Genomic DNA, 18,605 nt, shown 5'->3' with positions numbered 1-18,605 from the left:
AATGGATAATTTGCATAATTATGATAAAAAAATATTACCTTTTCTTTTTTATCTGTGACGTGACGTTTGCTGTGCTGTGCTGTGTGCTTCGTGTTGGATTATTGATGAATTTTACCGAATTGTCGTTTTAAATGGCTTAGAACCACGAATTTGAATAAAGAAGTGAAAATGTCCGATTCAGAAGGCAGTAATTATTCGGGAAGTGGATCGGATGCAGGGAGCGTTGGATCTCGGAGGTCAAGACGGAGCGCCGCGTCTAACCGCTCGGCGCGGTCGCGGTCGGTGTCGCGGTCGCGCTCGAGGTCTCGCTCCGGGAGCCGCAGCCCGTCTCGGAGCCCCTCCAGATCGCGGTCCAGGTCTAAATCAAAGTCCCGTTCCCATTCTCGCTCAAGGTAAGACCTACATTATTATCAGCGAAAACAAATATTTTACCAGATAGCAGTTACATTGCTAGGGTTGTATTACTGCCATTAGAAAAAAGGAAAATCTAGCTATTAGGTTTGTAACTATTGCAACATTTGATTGTGTTACACAAGTGACAAAATTGCACTTATTTAGGCCTAGTTCTTGCCCTTTTCCATATTTGCTACATAGTGTTAAAACCTTAATTGAACTATAAAGTTTACTGTGTGGTTTGGGTTGCAGTATTCCTAGTTCTGTAGTCAGTTTTGGTGTATTCTTCCAGGAGTCGTTCAGCAGGGTCAGATGCCAGCCGAAACAGAGATGATGAGGCAAGGGAGGCTTCCGGCGATGAAGATGTAGAGGTAATGTACAAATTACTTGTGGAACTGTTTAATTGGAACAATTAAACTTACAAGGCTACAGCAACATTGCTTGCTTAACCTCTCATCTGCCGAGATACCAGACACAATAAATTTGTGTTTGGTCGAGATCTGTGTTCCGGCATTCGAAAGGTTAAGCAGCAGAGTATTATACTAAACATACTGATACCTTTTAATTGTACTTTTAGGATGAACAGGAGCCAGAAGGAGAGGACCTGGTAGACTCGGAGGAGTATGATGAGGATGAAGATGAAGCACGCCACAGGAAGAAGCGCAAAAAGGACAGCCGCTATGGAGGCTTTATTATTGACGAAGCTGAGGTAAAATCCACATAACATCGTATATTTTTTATAATCAGTGTTTGTTTTCTTTCTAATATGCTCTGACTTTGAATGTGATGAGATACCACTGTTTTGAAATTATAGTTTAGGCAAATACAGTGTCTGCTATTGTCAGTACCATTTATATGAAGTTATTATTATAGTAGTAATTGTTATGTTGTGATTATGACTGATATGAAATAAATAATATCAGATGTGATTGTATTGACATATTTTAAACTTACCCTGTTATTATAGGTCGACGATGAAGTGGATGAAGATGATGAATGGGAAGAAGGTGCACAGGAAATGGGCATCGTTGGTAATGAGGTTGATGAAATCGGACCTACAGCACGAGAAATTGAAGGTAGAAGACGAGGCACTAACCTTTGGGACTCACAAAAGGAAGAAGAAATTGAAGAATACCTTAGAAACAAGTATGCTGATGAGTCTGCTGCCCTCAGACACTTTGGAGAAGGTGGTGAGGAGATGTCTGATGAAATCACTCAACAGACTCTCCTTCCTGGAATCAAAGATCCCAACTTATGGATGGTGAAGTGCCGCATAGGTGAGGAGAAGGCTACAGTCCTTCTTCTCATGAGAAAGTTTATTGCTTACCAGTTTTCTGAAGAGCCCTTCCAGATAAAGTCTGTAGTGGCCCCTGAGGGTGTCAAGGGATATATTTACATTGAAGCATACAAACAGACTCACGTTAAGGCCATCATCAACAATGTTGGTACACTCAGGATGGGTATCTGGAAACAAGACATGGTGCCCATTAAGGAAATGACAGATGTCTTGAGAGTTGTCAAGGAACAGTCAGGTTTGAAGCCAAAGCAGTGGGTGAGGTTGAAGAGAGGCTTGTACAAAGATGACATAGCTCAGGTGGACTATGTAGATTTAGCCCAAAACCAAGTCCATTTGAAATTACTTCCTAGAATAGATTATACAAGACTGAGAGGAGCGTTGAGAACAGTACAGAGCGAGAGTGAAGCAGCGAAGCGGAAGAAGAAACGACGACCCGCCGCTAAGCCATTTGACCCTGAGGCTATCAGAGCTATTGGTGGTGAAGTCACTTCTGATGGTGATTTCCTTATATTTGAGGGCAACAGATATTCAAGGAAAGGTTTCTTGTATAAAAACTTTACAATGTCAGCTATTCTGGCAGAAGGTGTGAAACCAACTTTGACAGAATTGGAAAGATTTGAGGAGCAACCAGAAGGGATCGACATTGAATTAGCTGCCCCAGCTAAAGATGACCCTACTAGCCTTCACTCATTCTCAATGGGTGATAATGTGGAAGTATGCTCTGGAGATTTGGCGAATCTCCAAGCTAGAATCATTGCCATAGATGGGTCTATGATAACTGTCATGCCCAAACATGATGCTTTAAAAGATCCTTTAGTCTTCAAACCTAATGAATTGAGGAAGTACTTCAAACAAGGTGATCATGTAAAGGTTTTGGCTGGTCGATACGAAGGCGACACTGGATTAATAGTCAGAGTTGAACCACACAGAGTTGTTCTGGTATCTGACTTGACTATGCACGAGTTGGAAGTACTGCCTAGAGACCTTCAGCTCTGTTCAGATATGGCCACGGGTGTAGACTCCTTGGGTCAATTCCAATGGGGTGACATGGTTCAATTAGATCCACAAACCGTCGGTGTCATCGTAAGGTTAGAGAAAGAGAATTTCCACGTCCTCGGTATGCAAGGCAAAGTGATAGAATGTAAACCTCAGGCCCTGCAAAAAAGACGTGAGAATCGCTTCACAATGGCTCTCGATTCTGAACAGAATACGATTCAGAAGAAAGATATAGTAAAAGTCATAGACGGCCCACACGCCGGACGCAACGGTGAAATCAAACACTTGTACAGAAACTTCGCATTTTTACAGTCGAGAATGTATCTAGATAACGGTGGCATATTTGTCTGCAAGACGCGTCATTTGCAACTAGCCGGTGGAAATAAAAATCCTTCGACAAATAACAACCTGTCGCTCGGTTTTATGTCCCCGCGCATCCAATCTCCGATGCACCCGTCGGGGCGCGGCGGCGCCACCCCGCGCGGTGGAGGACGCGGCGCCGGTCGCGGCGGCGCCACGCGCGACCGCGAGCTCATCGGGAACACCATCAAGATCACTGGTGGACCCTACAAGGGCAACGTCGGCATCGTCAAGGACGCCACCGGAAGCACCGCTCGCGTCGAACTGCACTCGACGTGTCAGACTATCTCCGTGGATCGCAGCCATATCGCCGGAGTCGGAGCCCCGACGAAGGACGGATCGACCTCCTTCTACAGCCGTACTCCCGGTCGAACGCCGACTCTCGGGGCCCAGACGCCCACGTACAGGGACACGGGTATCAAGACTCCGATGCACGGATCTCAGACTCCGATCTACGACATCGGCAACCGCACCCCCCACTACGGCTCGGCCACGCCGTCCCACGACGGCAGCCGCACGCCGGCGCACGGGGCCTGGGACCCCACCGCCGCCAACACGCCGGCGCGACCGAACGACTTCGAATACAACCTCGACGAAGGCTCTCCCAGCCCCGGATACAATCCTACCACTCCATATGGCCAAAGTGGACCGTTCACTCCGCAAACTCCCGGTACTATGTACGGTTCGGATCACACTTACAGTCCGTATCAACCCAGCCCGAGTCCTTCCGGATATCCCTCTGGATACTTGGGTACGCCCAGTCCGGTCGGTTACTCTCCTCGGTCGCCTTATAATCCTTCTACTCCAGGCAGCGCGGCCGACACGATGCCCGCTGCCGATTGGCACACGACCGAAGTCGAGGTCAGGATACGATCCTCGCACGAAGACGACTCCTTGACCGGGCAGATTGGGGTTATCAGGAGTATATCTGGGGGTATGTGCGCCGTGTACCTACCGTCGGAAGATAGAGTCGTAAACGTGATGGGCGAGGTGCTGGAGCCTGTGGTGCCGCAAAGTAGCGACAAGGTGAAGGTGATCGCCGGCGAAGACAGGGAAGCCGTGGGCCAGTTGATATCCATTGAGAACCAAGAAGGGGTCGTTAAGTTCGGCACCGACGACATTAAGATCATGCAGCTCCGACATCTCTGCAAGATGAGTACTGCTTAGACTAAGGTAGACATAATTGACTAGGCTAAGGCAACATTTAGGACATTATCTAAGATTGACTATTGATGAGTTTAAAATCTTTCTTCTCTTGATTTGTATCACTTGGAAATATTTTCTTTATTTGCTTCTCTTCACTTCTTTTTTCATTCCGACTTTCATTTCATACATCAAACCAAAATATACAGTGAGTATGCGAATCTAACCATTAGATATAAAACTTATTATATTTTTGAATGTTATTCTGAGAAATAAACACATGAATATTACTTGCTTAATTATTTCTTCTGCCTTATCATTAAAAAAAATCAAAATTATTTACATACATACATAAACTCACGCCCGTAATCCCTAATGGGGTGGGCAGAACCACAAGTAATCAAAGACAACTTGCAGCCACTGCAACAACTTGCAATCAAAATTATTTGTTTGCTCATAATACATAAACTAAACTAATTAAACTTTAAATTTGATTAGAGATGGATTGTCTAGTTTGTATAATTTTCGCCAAAAGAAAAAATATTCTATATATAGATTATATAGATTGAGATAGCTCAATGAACGAAAATAAACATCGCCTATTTAGATGTATTTTGTATCAAAGTAAAAGTTCAAAGTGTCAAAACTCTGAATCATGCCCCTCAGTATTCGTTACGATGTCACTAACTAACATCCTGTAGATTAGTAAACGGCCGAATTGTACGACGTTATAACTTTTTCAGCTTCTACCACGGATATACGATTTTTCGCGCCAACGGCCAAAACCACGGCTTGCAATGAGAAAATCAGTTTTGATTTTCGTCGCTGTCGATGACCATGCATGGATGGCAGGCATAGAGCGACACGGACCTCCGGTTTTATTATGTTAAAGGACGCAATACACGAATAAAACATTATTATAATGATTTTATTAACATTTATTGAATAAATAATACAAAATTTCTTCAGTTTTAAGAATCTGAAACAAAATACAGTCACAAACTGAGCAAAACTCCTACTGACTGACATCATAGGATGTTCTTACAATTTGTAATAATTTCAATATCATTATGATTACACATCGAAAAATATGTTGCTACCTTATACAGTAACATACACAAGTATTTCACATTAATACATCAATGGAATTAATTTTAATCAGGAATTTACCTAAGGTAAATAGGTATCGATATCAAATGCTGATAAAATGTATGATTCAAGTGTTGCGGACAATACAGGTAATGCAAAGAGTGTAAATGCTCAGCGAAATGCGTTCCAATCAGAACAAATGCTGCAAGGTTCTTGTGGAAATCAATCTGGAGTACCAAGTGGTCATGATTTACGTAAAACTAATCAACAAATTTATAACCGCGCTAAAACGTATATTGACTTCAACTCCTCGAGCTGTATCAACATATTTTTAAGCTTTGTATTAAAAACAATACAAAATTAACCATTTGGCAAATCGATTATGCACTGACTACACGCAACACAACTCGCATCCCGGAAATATTCACAAACTAAAAACGAATTATTGCAAAATTATTATTAATAAAACAGCGGCAAACGTTATCCCCACCCCTAAGTACTATTATAATTAGCTTAACTAACGAGTTTAAATTTCAGTGCGCCCGCGCCGCCGAGCGAGCGGTTCCTGTTGCATGGCTTGCGGAGCGGGAGACGACCTATCACGGCTATACATTTCAAATGCTAGGCCCATATCTACACTCGAATCTACAATATCGACATGAATTGCACCACCCAAACATACATGTTTAAAATTACATCTGCCTCAATTCAGATCTATAAATTAATAATTTCGTTTCTACAAGAATCTCATAGACTGTACTCGGTTGTTTACATTGTGACCCAGGTTGCACTTGTATACACAGCTTCCATCCATCCCCACACATACAATTTGCACGAACACTACAATATTTAGAAAGAAATATTTACAAACTTACAAATATAGAAACTTAGAACCGATTGAAGTTTCATATGTGTTCCAATTTATTATGATTAATATTTAAGTATTACAGTGTAATTTGATTGAAATATTCTTCTGGTATTTATTATGTTTAAACATTTTTGGCATACGAAACAATTTTATTTTACAGTCGCTATATAAATAGTTTACCATGTGATGTGCTCGATATACAAATATTTCTATAAAAAAATTGAGGCCTAATCTCTTCCATAAATAATTTACAAGATCAAAGTCTACATACTACGCGTATCTGTACACCGTTTGAAATAATGCAGCCAAGTAAGCGTAAAGTAAACGAAGACGTGTAGTATGGCGCCGCGGCTCTGTACAACTCGGTGGACACCGAACTATCCACGCACAATTTACCTAACATGATCCCTAGAAAAGGTGTAATTCATACGCAACGAAACCATTACCAGAATTTGTGGACACGACCGGCGTGCTGCTCACGAGCTGTCGTTACGTATCAATAGACCTCTCGTGGCCGCGGCTGGTGGGCGGGGGCGGCGGGGCCGGCGGGGGGGTCTCACGAGGCGTACATGCGCTTGATGTCCTCCTTGTAGCGCTCCTGGATGTCTTTCCGCTTGATCTTGAACGCGGCCGTCACCAGCCCCATGTCCGGCGACCACACCTCCGTGCACAGCTTCACCGCCGCCGGCACCTCGAACTTCTCCAGTCCACCTGCAATGATACATTACATTACTTTAAATGTTAATGAATATTAAATTTCCATATGCTATAGATAACCATTATAACCTGTAATTGATCCGAATGAGCCTTTGAAATTAGTTATTATACCTGCAGCCGTAACTTGGCAACCGTACAACACGTGAAGCGATAAATGGCCAATAGAATTGATTTAGTTATCGCGTAGCTAATAGGGTTGGTACTTATATCGCGTCACGCGCGATATGCGACATGTAACGGGGGCTGGTATTTATAGAAATCTTAAGGTACTCCGAAACACAACCAGTGTACTTACATTTCTTAGCATGATCGGCGATCTCCTTGACAACGGCCTTCTCGACAGCGCCGTTCTGGCAAAGCTGGTCGAAGTCCATCTCGGGCAGGCCCAGCTTGGCCGCCAGCTCGGCCAAGTGGTGTGGGTTGGGCACCAACAGCGCCACCGTGTACGTCTTGCTGCTGTCGCCGTAAACGCAGATGTTCTCCACGATGGGGCACGTCTTTAGTTCAGCTTCAACCTTGCCGAGGGACACGTACTCGCCCGCTTGCAGTTTCACCAGGTCCTTCTTGCGGTCTGGAATTTAATTTTACTTTTCTTAGAGGAGCTTACGGCATTACACGATATACATCACAATAACAAGGGCAATTAATTAAGCTACCACAAATAAAAATACTTATGTTGTTAGAAAAGTTTGTTGAAATGATAATGTGATAAATAACTGGTTACTGGGAAAGGTGCATTTGTCCTTCATGTACACGACGAAGATTAGTTTTTAACCTATTTATAAGAGATGATGATTGTTCTTGGATTACACCATATGTCTTGATGACAATAAAAGTTCGCGACTATATCCTAATTGGGTTAGTCAGAGGTGCATAAACACCTCATCGAGCCGAATTGTGTCGCCGTCTATAATAGTCGAGCCAACTGCGTTAGTGAAAACTAACACCGTTAGGTAGTCTTGATGAGACTGATGAAATACTAACCGTAGAACCTGGCTTTAACAGTTTCAAATTTGTCGACACAGTCACGTTGTAATATATACATAATGTATTGTTTACCAATGATCTTGATGCAGCCGTCGTGGTGCAGCTCGGCGATGTCCCCGGAGCGGAACCAGCGGCGGCCGTTCAACTCCACGAACTCCTCGCGCGTCTTCTCCGGGTTCTTGTAGTAGCCCTCCGCCACGCTCTCGCCACCGATCACTATCTCACCCTGCACACACACACAGACACGCGTTTATAAATATCATCCGTCATAATATGCTCTGATACGTCTGCTAAACACTGTTCAAGCATACTACATGTATAATTATTATTTTTATTGCAATGATGTTAATTCGATTACCCACCCCTTTTCTTTTCTGCGGATAAGACAATGACAGGTATAACTTAAAATAGAATTAGATGGTGTCTACCATCAGCACCATTATATTACTAAACACATCCTATTATGTTGTTTATCTTGGTTTCCTTTTTAATATTACTCTATGTGACTACTTTGTCTATGGTGTCAACACACCCTGTGAGGCCAATGACCGATGTTAACCTGATACACATAATATACCACTCATATAATAATAATATTGACTAGACATAAAAATATGTTAGTGTGATTCTATTATGAAGTACCTGTGGGAATGGTTTGTTGTTGACGCGGTAGTTGCCTTCCTCCCAGTTGACCAGCTTGATGTCCGTGCCGGTGCAGGGCGCGCCCACGCGGCCTGTCGATCTGTGAACATATATTTTAGTTCATAAGTACACGTAGGTGGGGTCATTCTTCACCAGTATCTTTTTATAGGTCAGATTTTATTTAACTAACACAGAGATTCAATTTGGGATAAAAAAGAGCCGTTGGTGCGACACTATAAAACTTTAAATAATGTAAATAACAGTGCCGATTCTTGCAGACACAAACTTATAGCACTCGTCGTAGGTAACAGTCTCGGTCAGTAACGTTTAGGTTGCTTTTACACCTAAGATGTGCGAGACTGCGTCGCGTGGGAAGTGTTTGCTAAGAACCAAGAGAATCGCTTCCCTGTCCTAACCGTCCATCCTCGCTCATCTTTGGTTAAAACGCGGCTTTAGAGCTGTCAGATTATAGTAAAAATGGAGCTTGCTCCGGCAGTGGTGAATGAATAGAGCACGCCAGTACGTTACCTGTCGTGCGGGTCCATGACGGTGGCGGTGGAGGTGGTCTCGGTGAGCCCGTAGCCGGCCACCACGTCGCAGCACAGGCACACGCGCACCTGCGTGTGCGTGTCGGGCGACAGCGGCGCGCCGCCCGAGATCATGAGCCGCACGCGCCCGCCCAGCAGCGCGCGCACCCGCGTGAACATCTGCCGGCACCCACACTCAATTACACTGCGTACACAACGGTCACCCGACCAATACCTATCGGCCCCAGCTAGGTTTAAGTAGGGAACGCACGCGGACTGTCTGACTCGCTCGCACTTACGTGGATGGGCGCAGTACATGGTAAAAACCCCCTTACGGTATTGAAGTTTGCGACCTTTCCAAAGCCTTCCATTACGTTTCTCATGATAACTTGCTCGTGAAACTTCGTCACTGTGGCATATTTGCTGATGCCATCACTCGTTTAAATTCGTATTTAGTGGCCGCATTCAGAAGGTTGATGTGCACGGTTCCAGATCCTCAAGATCTGAACGTTAGTATAGGCGTTCCGCAGGGCTCAATTCTAGGTCCTTTTCCTAGTTTTCATAAATCAGCTACCTAGTCTTGTAAAACATGAAGTGGTGCTATTTGCAATTGAAAGTAAAGAGATCCTTCAAAGTTTGGTTAATAACCCACGTAGACACCGCGCGATTAATTTATTTTGCCTACTTCTACAGCCAAAAGTCATACGGTATCTAGCTGTGGGATTATACTATAGATTTCAACAGCATTTTTGTTCTGCCAAAGCGAGTCATTCTGGCGATTTACGAATTGAGACCCTTACCCTTAGAAATTTTATAGAAATTATTATTTTAACTTTGGCATCACAATATAAAAACTTGATATATCGGCACATTATTAATACCCGGAATAAAAATAAACTTCTTTTACGTGTCAGTGGACTGCATAAGATCACTAAAACTTTTAAGGGGCAATGTATACGTTTTTACAATAAGTTAATACTCACAATCTTGTTGAGTATGGGCGTGTCATAGCCGCGTCGCATCCAGGTTTCCTTGTAGGAGTACGCCCAGCGGAAGAAGGCGCTGGCAAACTCGCCGCTGCGCGACACCTTGTCTGTGATGCCCTTGCTTATGCGGTCCATTATCAACTGCAACACCACGAACACATTAATGAGACCTGAATAAGAATCCTGGAGGCGCAGTGTTAGTTTTTTTTTAAATCCGCCTATTTATTGGGGAAGGTTTTTATTTTTCTCATTAGCGGGGTCTGCACGGGTTACGCGACGCGTAGGACGCGACGAATATTGCGAGCTTCACTCAATAGGCAGTTTCTGTCTTTTGGTCGAAACCTGCGTTATTTTATTAATCGCGTCCGCGCGACAGAGTAATCCGTGTAGACCCTGCAGGCATCGTGAAGTTATTTTTAACATGCATACCACCAAAGTGGTGAGTTAATTCCAATTTATAGCTTTAACAGTAAAAAATAAGACATATTACATACCGGTACGGCGGTGATGCAAGTAGGTCTGAGCACGGTGGCGTCACCCTTGCTGCCCTTCATGATCTTGGAGGAGGAGTCGAGCATGGTAAGCGGCGTGGAGTAGCCGATGGGCACGCCGCCGATGATGCACAGCGACTCTGCCAGCAGCTCGAACACGTGCGCCAGCGGCAGGAATCCCATCAGCACGTCACCCGAGAAGATCGGCATAGCGTCCGCAAACGCCTGCGGAATTATAATAGTAATGTAAATATCGGATGTTCGCAAACGCCTGACGTTATTACCATTGCAATTGCATGTCACTGCGTTTTAAGATTCAAGTTATGTAAGGCGATAGACGGTGAACTGTGTTTTTCTAGTTACCGTCTTCACGTCCCACTGCTGGACTAAAGGCCGCCGAAATCGATAGGACATAAAATACGTATACTACTACTACTACTCCGTTGCGGAGATTCCAAACTAATAAAATGTAATAAATAAGTAACTAAAAAGTTCAAAATAAAGCTAAGTTCACACCGTCCCAGAAGCCTTATCGATCGGCATCGCGTCAGCGAACGCCTGCAAAACGAACGACGGTTATTGTCAAATATCTGTTCCAAAATCTAGAATTACTATTAAACTATATGAGACTACACACTGCTACATCTTATAGATAAGACATTATGTTGTGGGTACATTGGAAAGTGAAACTCAACATATCAAAAACACATTAACTGTGAAGTCTGATAAAAGTAGTACACTTTTACGGTGCTAATATGTGTGTGTCTCTTACCCATTACTCCATTTTAGTACTTAGTACAGTCATGAGCTATATAATGTACCCACTTTAGGACTCTGTCGCACTAACATATTTGACATTTAGTGACACTTACAGTTCAATTTGTCAAAAAAGTTAATGTGACATGGTACCAAAGTGTATACATATTAATGCTCGTGACCGTACAGGGTACAGGGGCTACAAGTATACCGTGACATATTAGATTGCCATTATGACAAATATTACCTAAACACACAGGCTACGGGTAATTGACCTTCCATTCATAATAATATGACACTTGGAATCGGGACATCGCCTGTAGCTTTGTCCGTGTACGTGTTAACATTCTCTCATACGTGGCACTCACTAGTGAGGATGTTCAACGATGGTGCGCGTGTTACCTTGAGCGTGGCGACCATGTTGCGGTGTGAGAGGATGACGCCCTTGGGCACGCCAGTGGAGCCGCTGGTGTACATGATGATGGCCGTGTCCGACGGCGACGGCGGCACTGGCTCTGTAACACATACGTCACATGTTGTAGTGTAGTAGTATGTGTATTTATAACTTATGTATGATGACTAAGATATGTTCCATTAATAAATGAGTCTTGAGATGATACTCGGCTGTTTCACTCGACCCTGCCATGTCTGGCATCAGCCGCTCGCGACGCGTTTAATATTATAAAAAATAATACAAAAATAAATTACGACAACTCTACGACAACCACGGAGTTATAACAAAGATGAGGTATGTGGTGGAAGTGGGGGAAACACAGGATTGTTGGAACGGGGCTAAATTCAACTGTAGCTCCACGTTTACAAACAGGGGTAAAAATTCCCACATCAAAGCAACACATCTAAAAATATTACTTTTTAGATGATTGCTTCTATGATCTTTTAACATTTAAATCGATTAATAGTGAAATCCACGTATGTTAATTTCAATCCGGGCAAAAATTGAAACCACCAATTTCTACCTGGACTTAAACCAGTTTGTTTAGGTGTTGTTAACAATGTAATTTGAAAAATGTAATTTTTCAAAAGGCGCTTACGTGGTTTTATATATAATGCTACGTTATGTATTCGTCCTGCTACAGAAGTTGGCTTCTCCTGCTTTAACTGAAGGCGATATCGCGATATGTAAAATACTCTATCTCGCTGCTTCATATTTCCCTAAGCACCGGTTCATAAATGCAAAATGCCGTCCTCACCAATCTTCGAGGTGGAGCCCCTCTTGAGCACGTCCTTGAAGCCGACGATCCTGATGCCCTCCTTGTAGCCGGTCACGTCGGTAGTCTTCAGCTGGTCCTCCATGAAGATGATCGTGTCGACCTGACCACGGAAACATAATTAAACCACCATCCCGTGCTCCATTGCATAAACTTCTTTCACCCTAAGGTTGCCTGGCAGAAGTTGCTGTTTAGCAATAAGGCCGCCTATTGTGCTTATTTTTATTCGTATGTTCATGTCCTTTGTATATGTCGTTGTGCAATAAAGAATTATTGATTGATTGATTGAACTTACACGAAAAACAATGATGCCTATTTGAGCGCATACAAGCCTAAACTAGTGCCGTCTTTCACTTACAATAAGTGCTAGAAAGAGATAAAGCTAGTTCTGGTCTTGACAAACTAAGTTAAAATCGGCACCGTGTTGTAACTAGTGTGAACTACACACACCGCTTGTGGTTTGTTTTTTTTCTGGCATTTGCAACCCCACTGGCGCGAGGTGTGTGGTTAATTCGCACGGGTTACATTGCGTCTGGAATCGTAGATTAAGGGTTCTTCGAAATATATACGAAGAGAAGAAAATTCTGGGGATATTTACTTATAAAGAGAGAGAAGCGGTTGATTTAATGGCTAGTATTCTAGTTGCTCAGGAAGCGGTAGGTACTATTTGGACGCATTTGAGACGTAATGGTGACAGATCACTCAAGACAGATAAAAGTGGAAGCTAAAAGAGTATTCTTTTGCCCAGTAGTGGGACAATCCAGACATGGACAGCCTATATGCGTCTCACTGCTTGGCACAGGCCACCCCTCAGTCAACCGGAGGGGGTATGGAGCATACTTCACCAAGCTGCTCTACTACGAGTTGGTGGAGACAAGAAGTGTACCTTGGGCGTCTTGGCGAGTATCTTGCGGAACTTGGGCAGCAGGTCGTGTGTGGTGATGACGGTGGACACCTCTGTCTCGTTGATGCCGTGTGCGATGGCGTCGTCACCCAGGGTCGCATAGATTGTTACCACTGGAATAGTACGTTGCGGGTTAGTTCTACTGTTAAGACATCATACAACATAAACAGATTATATACGTCCCACTGCTGGGCACAGGCCTCCCCGCAAACAACCGGAGGGGTATGGACGGCTAATAGCCGGGACCAACGGCTTAACGTGCCCTCCGAAGCACGGAATCATCTTACTTTTTCGAACAATCAGGTGATTTAAGCCTGAAAAGTCCTTACCAAACAAAGGACAGTCTCACAAAGTGATTTCGACAATGTCCCCATCGGGAATCGAACTGTAAAGACAACGAAACGAATATGAACGCAGATATACGCGGTGTTAGTGAAAGTATTGAATACTGAGGGGGTGATATAGCTCTGTAAGTGGAATTTTCCGTCGCATAACCAGAACATGTGGACGACTTTTTTCCATTATACGCAGAAATACTGCGTCTATTCTATCGCGACTAAGGTCAAGTTCCAATAGTATCTTGGGTAATATGTTTGCTGAAAGGTTGGATTCTCCCATGGTGACTATTTTTTTAAACGTGTTAAAGTATGATTGGCAGGATATCAACTAAAATTTGTTCAGTGTTAGTTTCGTATGGAGCATACTCCACCGCGCTGCTCCACTGCGGGTTGCCTTATTTGTTACGTATGCCATGAGCAATATAATGTACCCACTTTAGGACTCTGTCGCACTAACATATTTGACATTTAGTGAGTGACTTGCAGGGCAATTTGTCAATGTGACATAGTACCAAAGTGTATGCATATTGATGCTCGTGACCATGCGTGAACGTACCGGGTATGGTCTGCTTGAAGCAGCCGTGCGCGGCGACCATCCACTCTGCGCGCGTCTCGGCGAACATGGCGACGCTGCGGCCGGCGCGGCAGCCCAGCTCGCGCAGCCCGGCCGCGAACGTGCGCGCCTGCTGCTCCACCTCCACGTACGACACCCACTGGTACTCGCCCATCTTGAACTGCGCACGGGACACGTTCGTTATACACACGTTATACTATACACTCACCGTTTTAGCTACAGGCCATAGTTAAACTTGAACAGTTAGCAGCCGTCGCCGCACAGCAAGCGCAAAATATACCGAGGGCTTCGACCAAAAGCCATACAATGTCTATGTACGAGTACACTCTTCACATATATAACCGTATAAATGCTTGCAAACGTCTGCATATCGACATTATTACATGAAATATACAATTTATTTTACTGTGTGAATAAACGCCACTCGGCAGCTACGTTGAATTTTCTTTCTATCAGCTGATCACATTTAAGTAACATTTAATCTACTACAATAATAACAATATACATACTTAATAAAAACCTTTACATTAATTACATTACAATATAAATGTTGGGACACACCTTAAGGAAATAATAGCATTCGCCGGGTCTATTGTTCGAAACCCTCGATATGATCATTAACCATGATAAGTACGTAAGCGCGGTCAGCAATGGCGTGCGCGAGTACGTATGTATGAGGTTACCTTCTTAAAGACGCGCCCGTTGGGCTGCGGCTCGTCCTCCTCGGACAGCACCTGGCGGGTGCCGAGGCACTGGCGCTGCCCCCAGCGCGCGGCGGCGGCGCGCAGCATGGCCTCCATGGTGGCCACGCCGTCGCGCACCAGCCGCACGTGCAGCTCGCACGGCGCCGACACCGACCGCACTGTGATGCTGTCCGCTGTTGACTCGATTATGCGCGCCTGCGTACAACCAACACACACATATACATGTGTTTGAACACAATAGAACAATCCCTATATCATATCCCTATTTCAAACGCGGTAAGAACCTGTTATTATGTGTTTTAGTTATTATGTGTTTCAATTACAATAGAACAATGTAACGTAACATAGTATCACGCCTGTATCCCCAAGGGAGTAGGCAGAGGTGTAATGTAAACACACCCACACCTCGCCAGCTATATCTTCTACGTCCAACAATGAAATAAGGGGCGTGCCATGAATACAAAAAATACGATGGAACAGGTATTCTAATTTCTAACACGGAGGTTTATTCCAGCTGCCCCAAGTGATAGAAAATACAGAGAAAATAAGATAGATTAGGAAAAAAAAACGTAGAAAAGTTCTCTTTTATTCAAAACTATACGTAGATTTATTTATTCTACCAATTAAATACTAAGTACTACTTTGAACATTTTAACATAACGCCTGTGTCCCTTGAAGGGGTACCTACATGGCAGCGGAGGTGTATAGTATATACTTCCACTTCTCGCCATCTATGTTGAAGTACCATGTGGGGCCATTAACCAGGCACAAATCCACGTGATATCAATAATCTATGTTCCAAATATGAATTTAAATTCATAAAGCCGATTTAAGAGGTTTAGAGCTCGAGCAGAGATCGATCACGGGTTCATGACATTATTTTTCCAAATTGTAAATGAAAAATATAGTACTAGTATATGGTCTTCTTCTATCGTGTAAATTGTGAGGTGAATTACCAACCCCATCAACCCTGGTGTCAGGGTTATTATATGTATTACTGAGCCACCATAGGCCCCTGACATGACTCATGTAACGACTACGTACTTACATCAGTAAGTAATAACCGGGACCAACGGCTTAACGTGCCTTCCCAAGCACGGATCTTTTTACTTTTTGGACAATCAGGTGATCAGCCTGTAATATCCTAACCAAACTGGGATCACAAAGTGATTATTGTGATTTGTCCCCATCGGGATTCGAACCCGGGACCTCCGGATCGTGAGCACAACGCTCAACCACCGGACCACGGAGGCCGTATGTAATGTATGGTATGGTAATGTTGTGTAAGAGAAGGAGAACGCTGTGTTTCATAAGGAAGTCAAAGGATTGGCCTTTGATAGACATGAATGAAGTATGCTTCACCGACAGATGTTGAGATGGTAGCGTTACCTTGATTCTCCTGGAGAGCGCGCGCTTCCGCCAGGGCCGCTGGATGACGAGGTGCACGGGGAAGGAGATGATGTCGAACACCAGCGTCACCGCGCGGATCGCCTTCAGCGCCAACGACACCCACCATGACGCCGGCCTGCAACACACGCACCACCACGTGAAAACCAGTTACATTGACAACGGAAATATAGGAAAAAATATCGCCAAGGCCGCCGCGGTAGATTGTAAACACAAACAAACAAATGTACCTATCTATCGAATAGTAAAAATAATACAACATCATCTTCTTCTATCGTGTGGGTTGTGAGGTGAATTACCAACCTCATCAACCCTGGTGTCAGGGTTATTATTGAGCCGCCAAAGGCTCCTGACATAACTCATATATTATAACGACTACGTACTTACATCAGTAAGTAGTAAGTAAGTAGTAACCGGGACCAACGGCTTAACGTGCCTTCCGAAGCACGGATCGTCTTACTTTCGGACAATCAGGTGATCACCAAATTAGGGACCACAAAGTAATTTTTGTGATATGTCCCCACCGGGAATCGAACCCAAGACCTCCGGATCGTGAGCCCAACGCTCAACCACTGGACCACGGAGGCCGCTACTGCAACAACATAATAATGCATAACATATAGCGTAAGCTCACGACTATACCCCAATATACATCACAAGATGAACTAAGTACCCACGCCTCACCGAGCTTTCTGTTAGACCAACGTGATAGGTGGTGACGTGGTCGTCTATAATGGTCGAGACAACTATGTTAGTGAAACTGCACTTAAGATAAATTAGTAACTCATTGGTACGGTCACGAGCATTAATATGTATACACTTTGGTACCATGTCACATTAACTTTTTTGACAAATTGAACTGTAAGTCTCACTAAATGTCAAATATGTTAGTGCGACAGAGTCCTAAAGTGGGTACATTATATTGCTCATGACTGTACAAGTCCGATACGGGGGTTAGAACCGCCGCTCTCCATTTGAGAAGCAAACCGGTGTACCACAGGACAACAGAGACTTTTGAGGATATGACACCATACACTATTACTTATAAATAACATATTAAAAAAAAAATGTTTAGTATTTAAGTTATTTTTGTTATAGGTATCTTATTTGGCTTATTTGTGTACAACTTGCTTTTATGGAAGAGCGGAGGCTCTTGACACAGGCACTACGCTTAAAAGGAGATTCCAATCACCTTTATTACTGTAAATAGTTTCTAACTAATAAAGTATTTCGTATTTTTTTTTGTATTTGAAATCTTGAACTTCTACATTAATGCATAATCACCTGAACCACTGTATGGTTGATGATGAAAAGTAAGATGATCCGTGCTTCGGAAGGCACGATAAGCTGTTGGTCCCAGTTACTATTTACTAAAGTGAGTAATCGTTACATGAGCCATGTCATGGGCCTTTGGCGGCTCAATCATAACCCTGACACCAGGGTTGATGAGGCTGGTATTCCACCTCACAACCCACACGATAAGAAGAAGAAGAAGAACGCATAATGACTTAAAAGAGAAGAAGGGCGCACTACATTGTTCAAAAAATATTCAACAACATTCAGAAAACACGTTCAACATCCATCTGCTAATAAAACAAATTATTTTCTTCTTCTAAACCTATTTCCCGCTGCTTCACCTAAAGGGATCCCTCAAGGTCAACCTCTATCTATCTTAGTCACGCTTCCTGGCTAACGAAATGCGTGTGGAATACCATACGAGGCGCGGTCAATGACTTTGTTTTCATGTTATTTGCACAAGAATACTCCCACATGTTGTCTTGGAGGTGATTCAACTTGTTCTTTAAATAGTGCTTAAGATTAAGTTATACTTAGCGTGATATAAGATTTGGTTTGAATGGCATGAGAAAGTTGACGTACTTGAGAGATGACTCTCTCCAAATATTGATTGATGTTTGAAATAGAGTAAGGTTTAAATCGATATTCTATATTTATATATTCCTCGTCTGCTCACAAAGAGGATAACGGACTTTTGAAAGGTGATATTTTTATTTAAGTGATATTTTTACTATAATCAGTAAAACAAGAATACTTCACGCTTCAAAAACTGCGATTTTGTCTGACTCCATTGGCAGCCGTTATTGAATCGTGTCCATGTAGGTCAATGTTATCAGCAGGCTTGCTGTTGCTAACTGTTCCTTTGTTTTACCCATCGTCCATACGACTATTGTAAAATAAA

The 18,605-nt window shown here is 43.4% G+C and overlaps 2 protein-coding genes across 6 annotated transcripts in view; one reads left to right on the top strand and one right to left on the bottom strand.

Moving 5' to 3' along the window:
- The first annotated feature begins 46 nt into the window (after window positions 1-46).
- On the top strand, window positions 47-4,479 carry LOC126368103 (transcription elongation factor SPT5). Its single transcript, XM_050012012.1, has 4 exons — window positions 47-392; window positions 686-764; window positions 971-1,102; window positions 1,361-4,479. Exons 1-4 carry the CDS (start codon window positions 169-171, stop codon window positions 4,211-4,213), a joined length of 3,288 nt encoding a protein of 1,095 aa, XP_049867969.1. The 5' UTR covers window positions 47-168; the 3' UTR covers window positions 4,214-4,479.
- A 633-nt stretch (window positions 4,480-5,112) lies between these two features.
- LOC126368762 (long-chain-fatty-acid--CoA ligase 4) overlaps window positions 5,113-18,605 on the bottom strand; it is a 61,516-nt gene continuing 48,023 nt past the window's right edge. For all 5 annotated transcript variants that reach the window (XM_050013195.1, XM_050013110.1, XM_050012948.1 and 2 more), the window contains 13 exons: window positions 16,391-16,526; window positions 14,981-15,196; window positions 14,280-14,457; window positions 13,368-13,498; window positions 12,464-12,584; window positions 11,655-11,767; window positions 10,500-10,721; window positions 10,003-10,146; window positions 9,021-9,199; window positions 8,493-8,592; window positions 7,923-8,076; window positions 7,159-7,434; window positions 5,113-6,857 (listed from right to left, as the gene is read on the bottom strand). In XM_050013195.1, the coding sequence (XP_049869152.1) occupies window positions 6,703-6,857; window positions 7,159-7,434; window positions 7,923-8,076; window positions 8,493-8,592; window positions 9,021-9,199; window positions 10,003-10,146; window positions 10,500-10,721; window positions 11,655-11,767; window positions 12,464-12,584; window positions 13,368-13,498; window positions 14,280-14,457; window positions 14,981-15,196; window positions 16,391-16,526 (2,125 nt within the window). In that variant the 3' untranslated portion in view covers window positions 5,113-6,702. The remainder of the gene's footprint in view (window positions 6,858-7,158; window positions 7,435-7,922; window positions 8,077-8,492; window positions 8,593-9,020; window positions 9,200-10,002; window positions 10,147-10,499; window positions 10,722-11,654; window positions 11,768-12,463; window positions 12,585-13,367; window positions 13,499-14,279; window positions 14,458-14,980; window positions 15,197-16,390; window positions 16,527-18,605) is intronic.

This window comes from Pectinophora gossypiella, chromosome 1 (genome assembly GCF_024362695.1).
Source record: "Pectinophora gossypiella chromosome 1, ilPecGoss1.1, whole genome shotgun sequence".
NCBI lineage: Eukaryota > Metazoa > Arthropoda > Insecta > Lepidoptera > Gelechiidae > Pectinophora > Pectinophora gossypiella.
The sequence above is the reverse complement of the archived record's forward strand: the minus strand, read 5'-3'. Positions and strand labels throughout refer to the sequence as shown.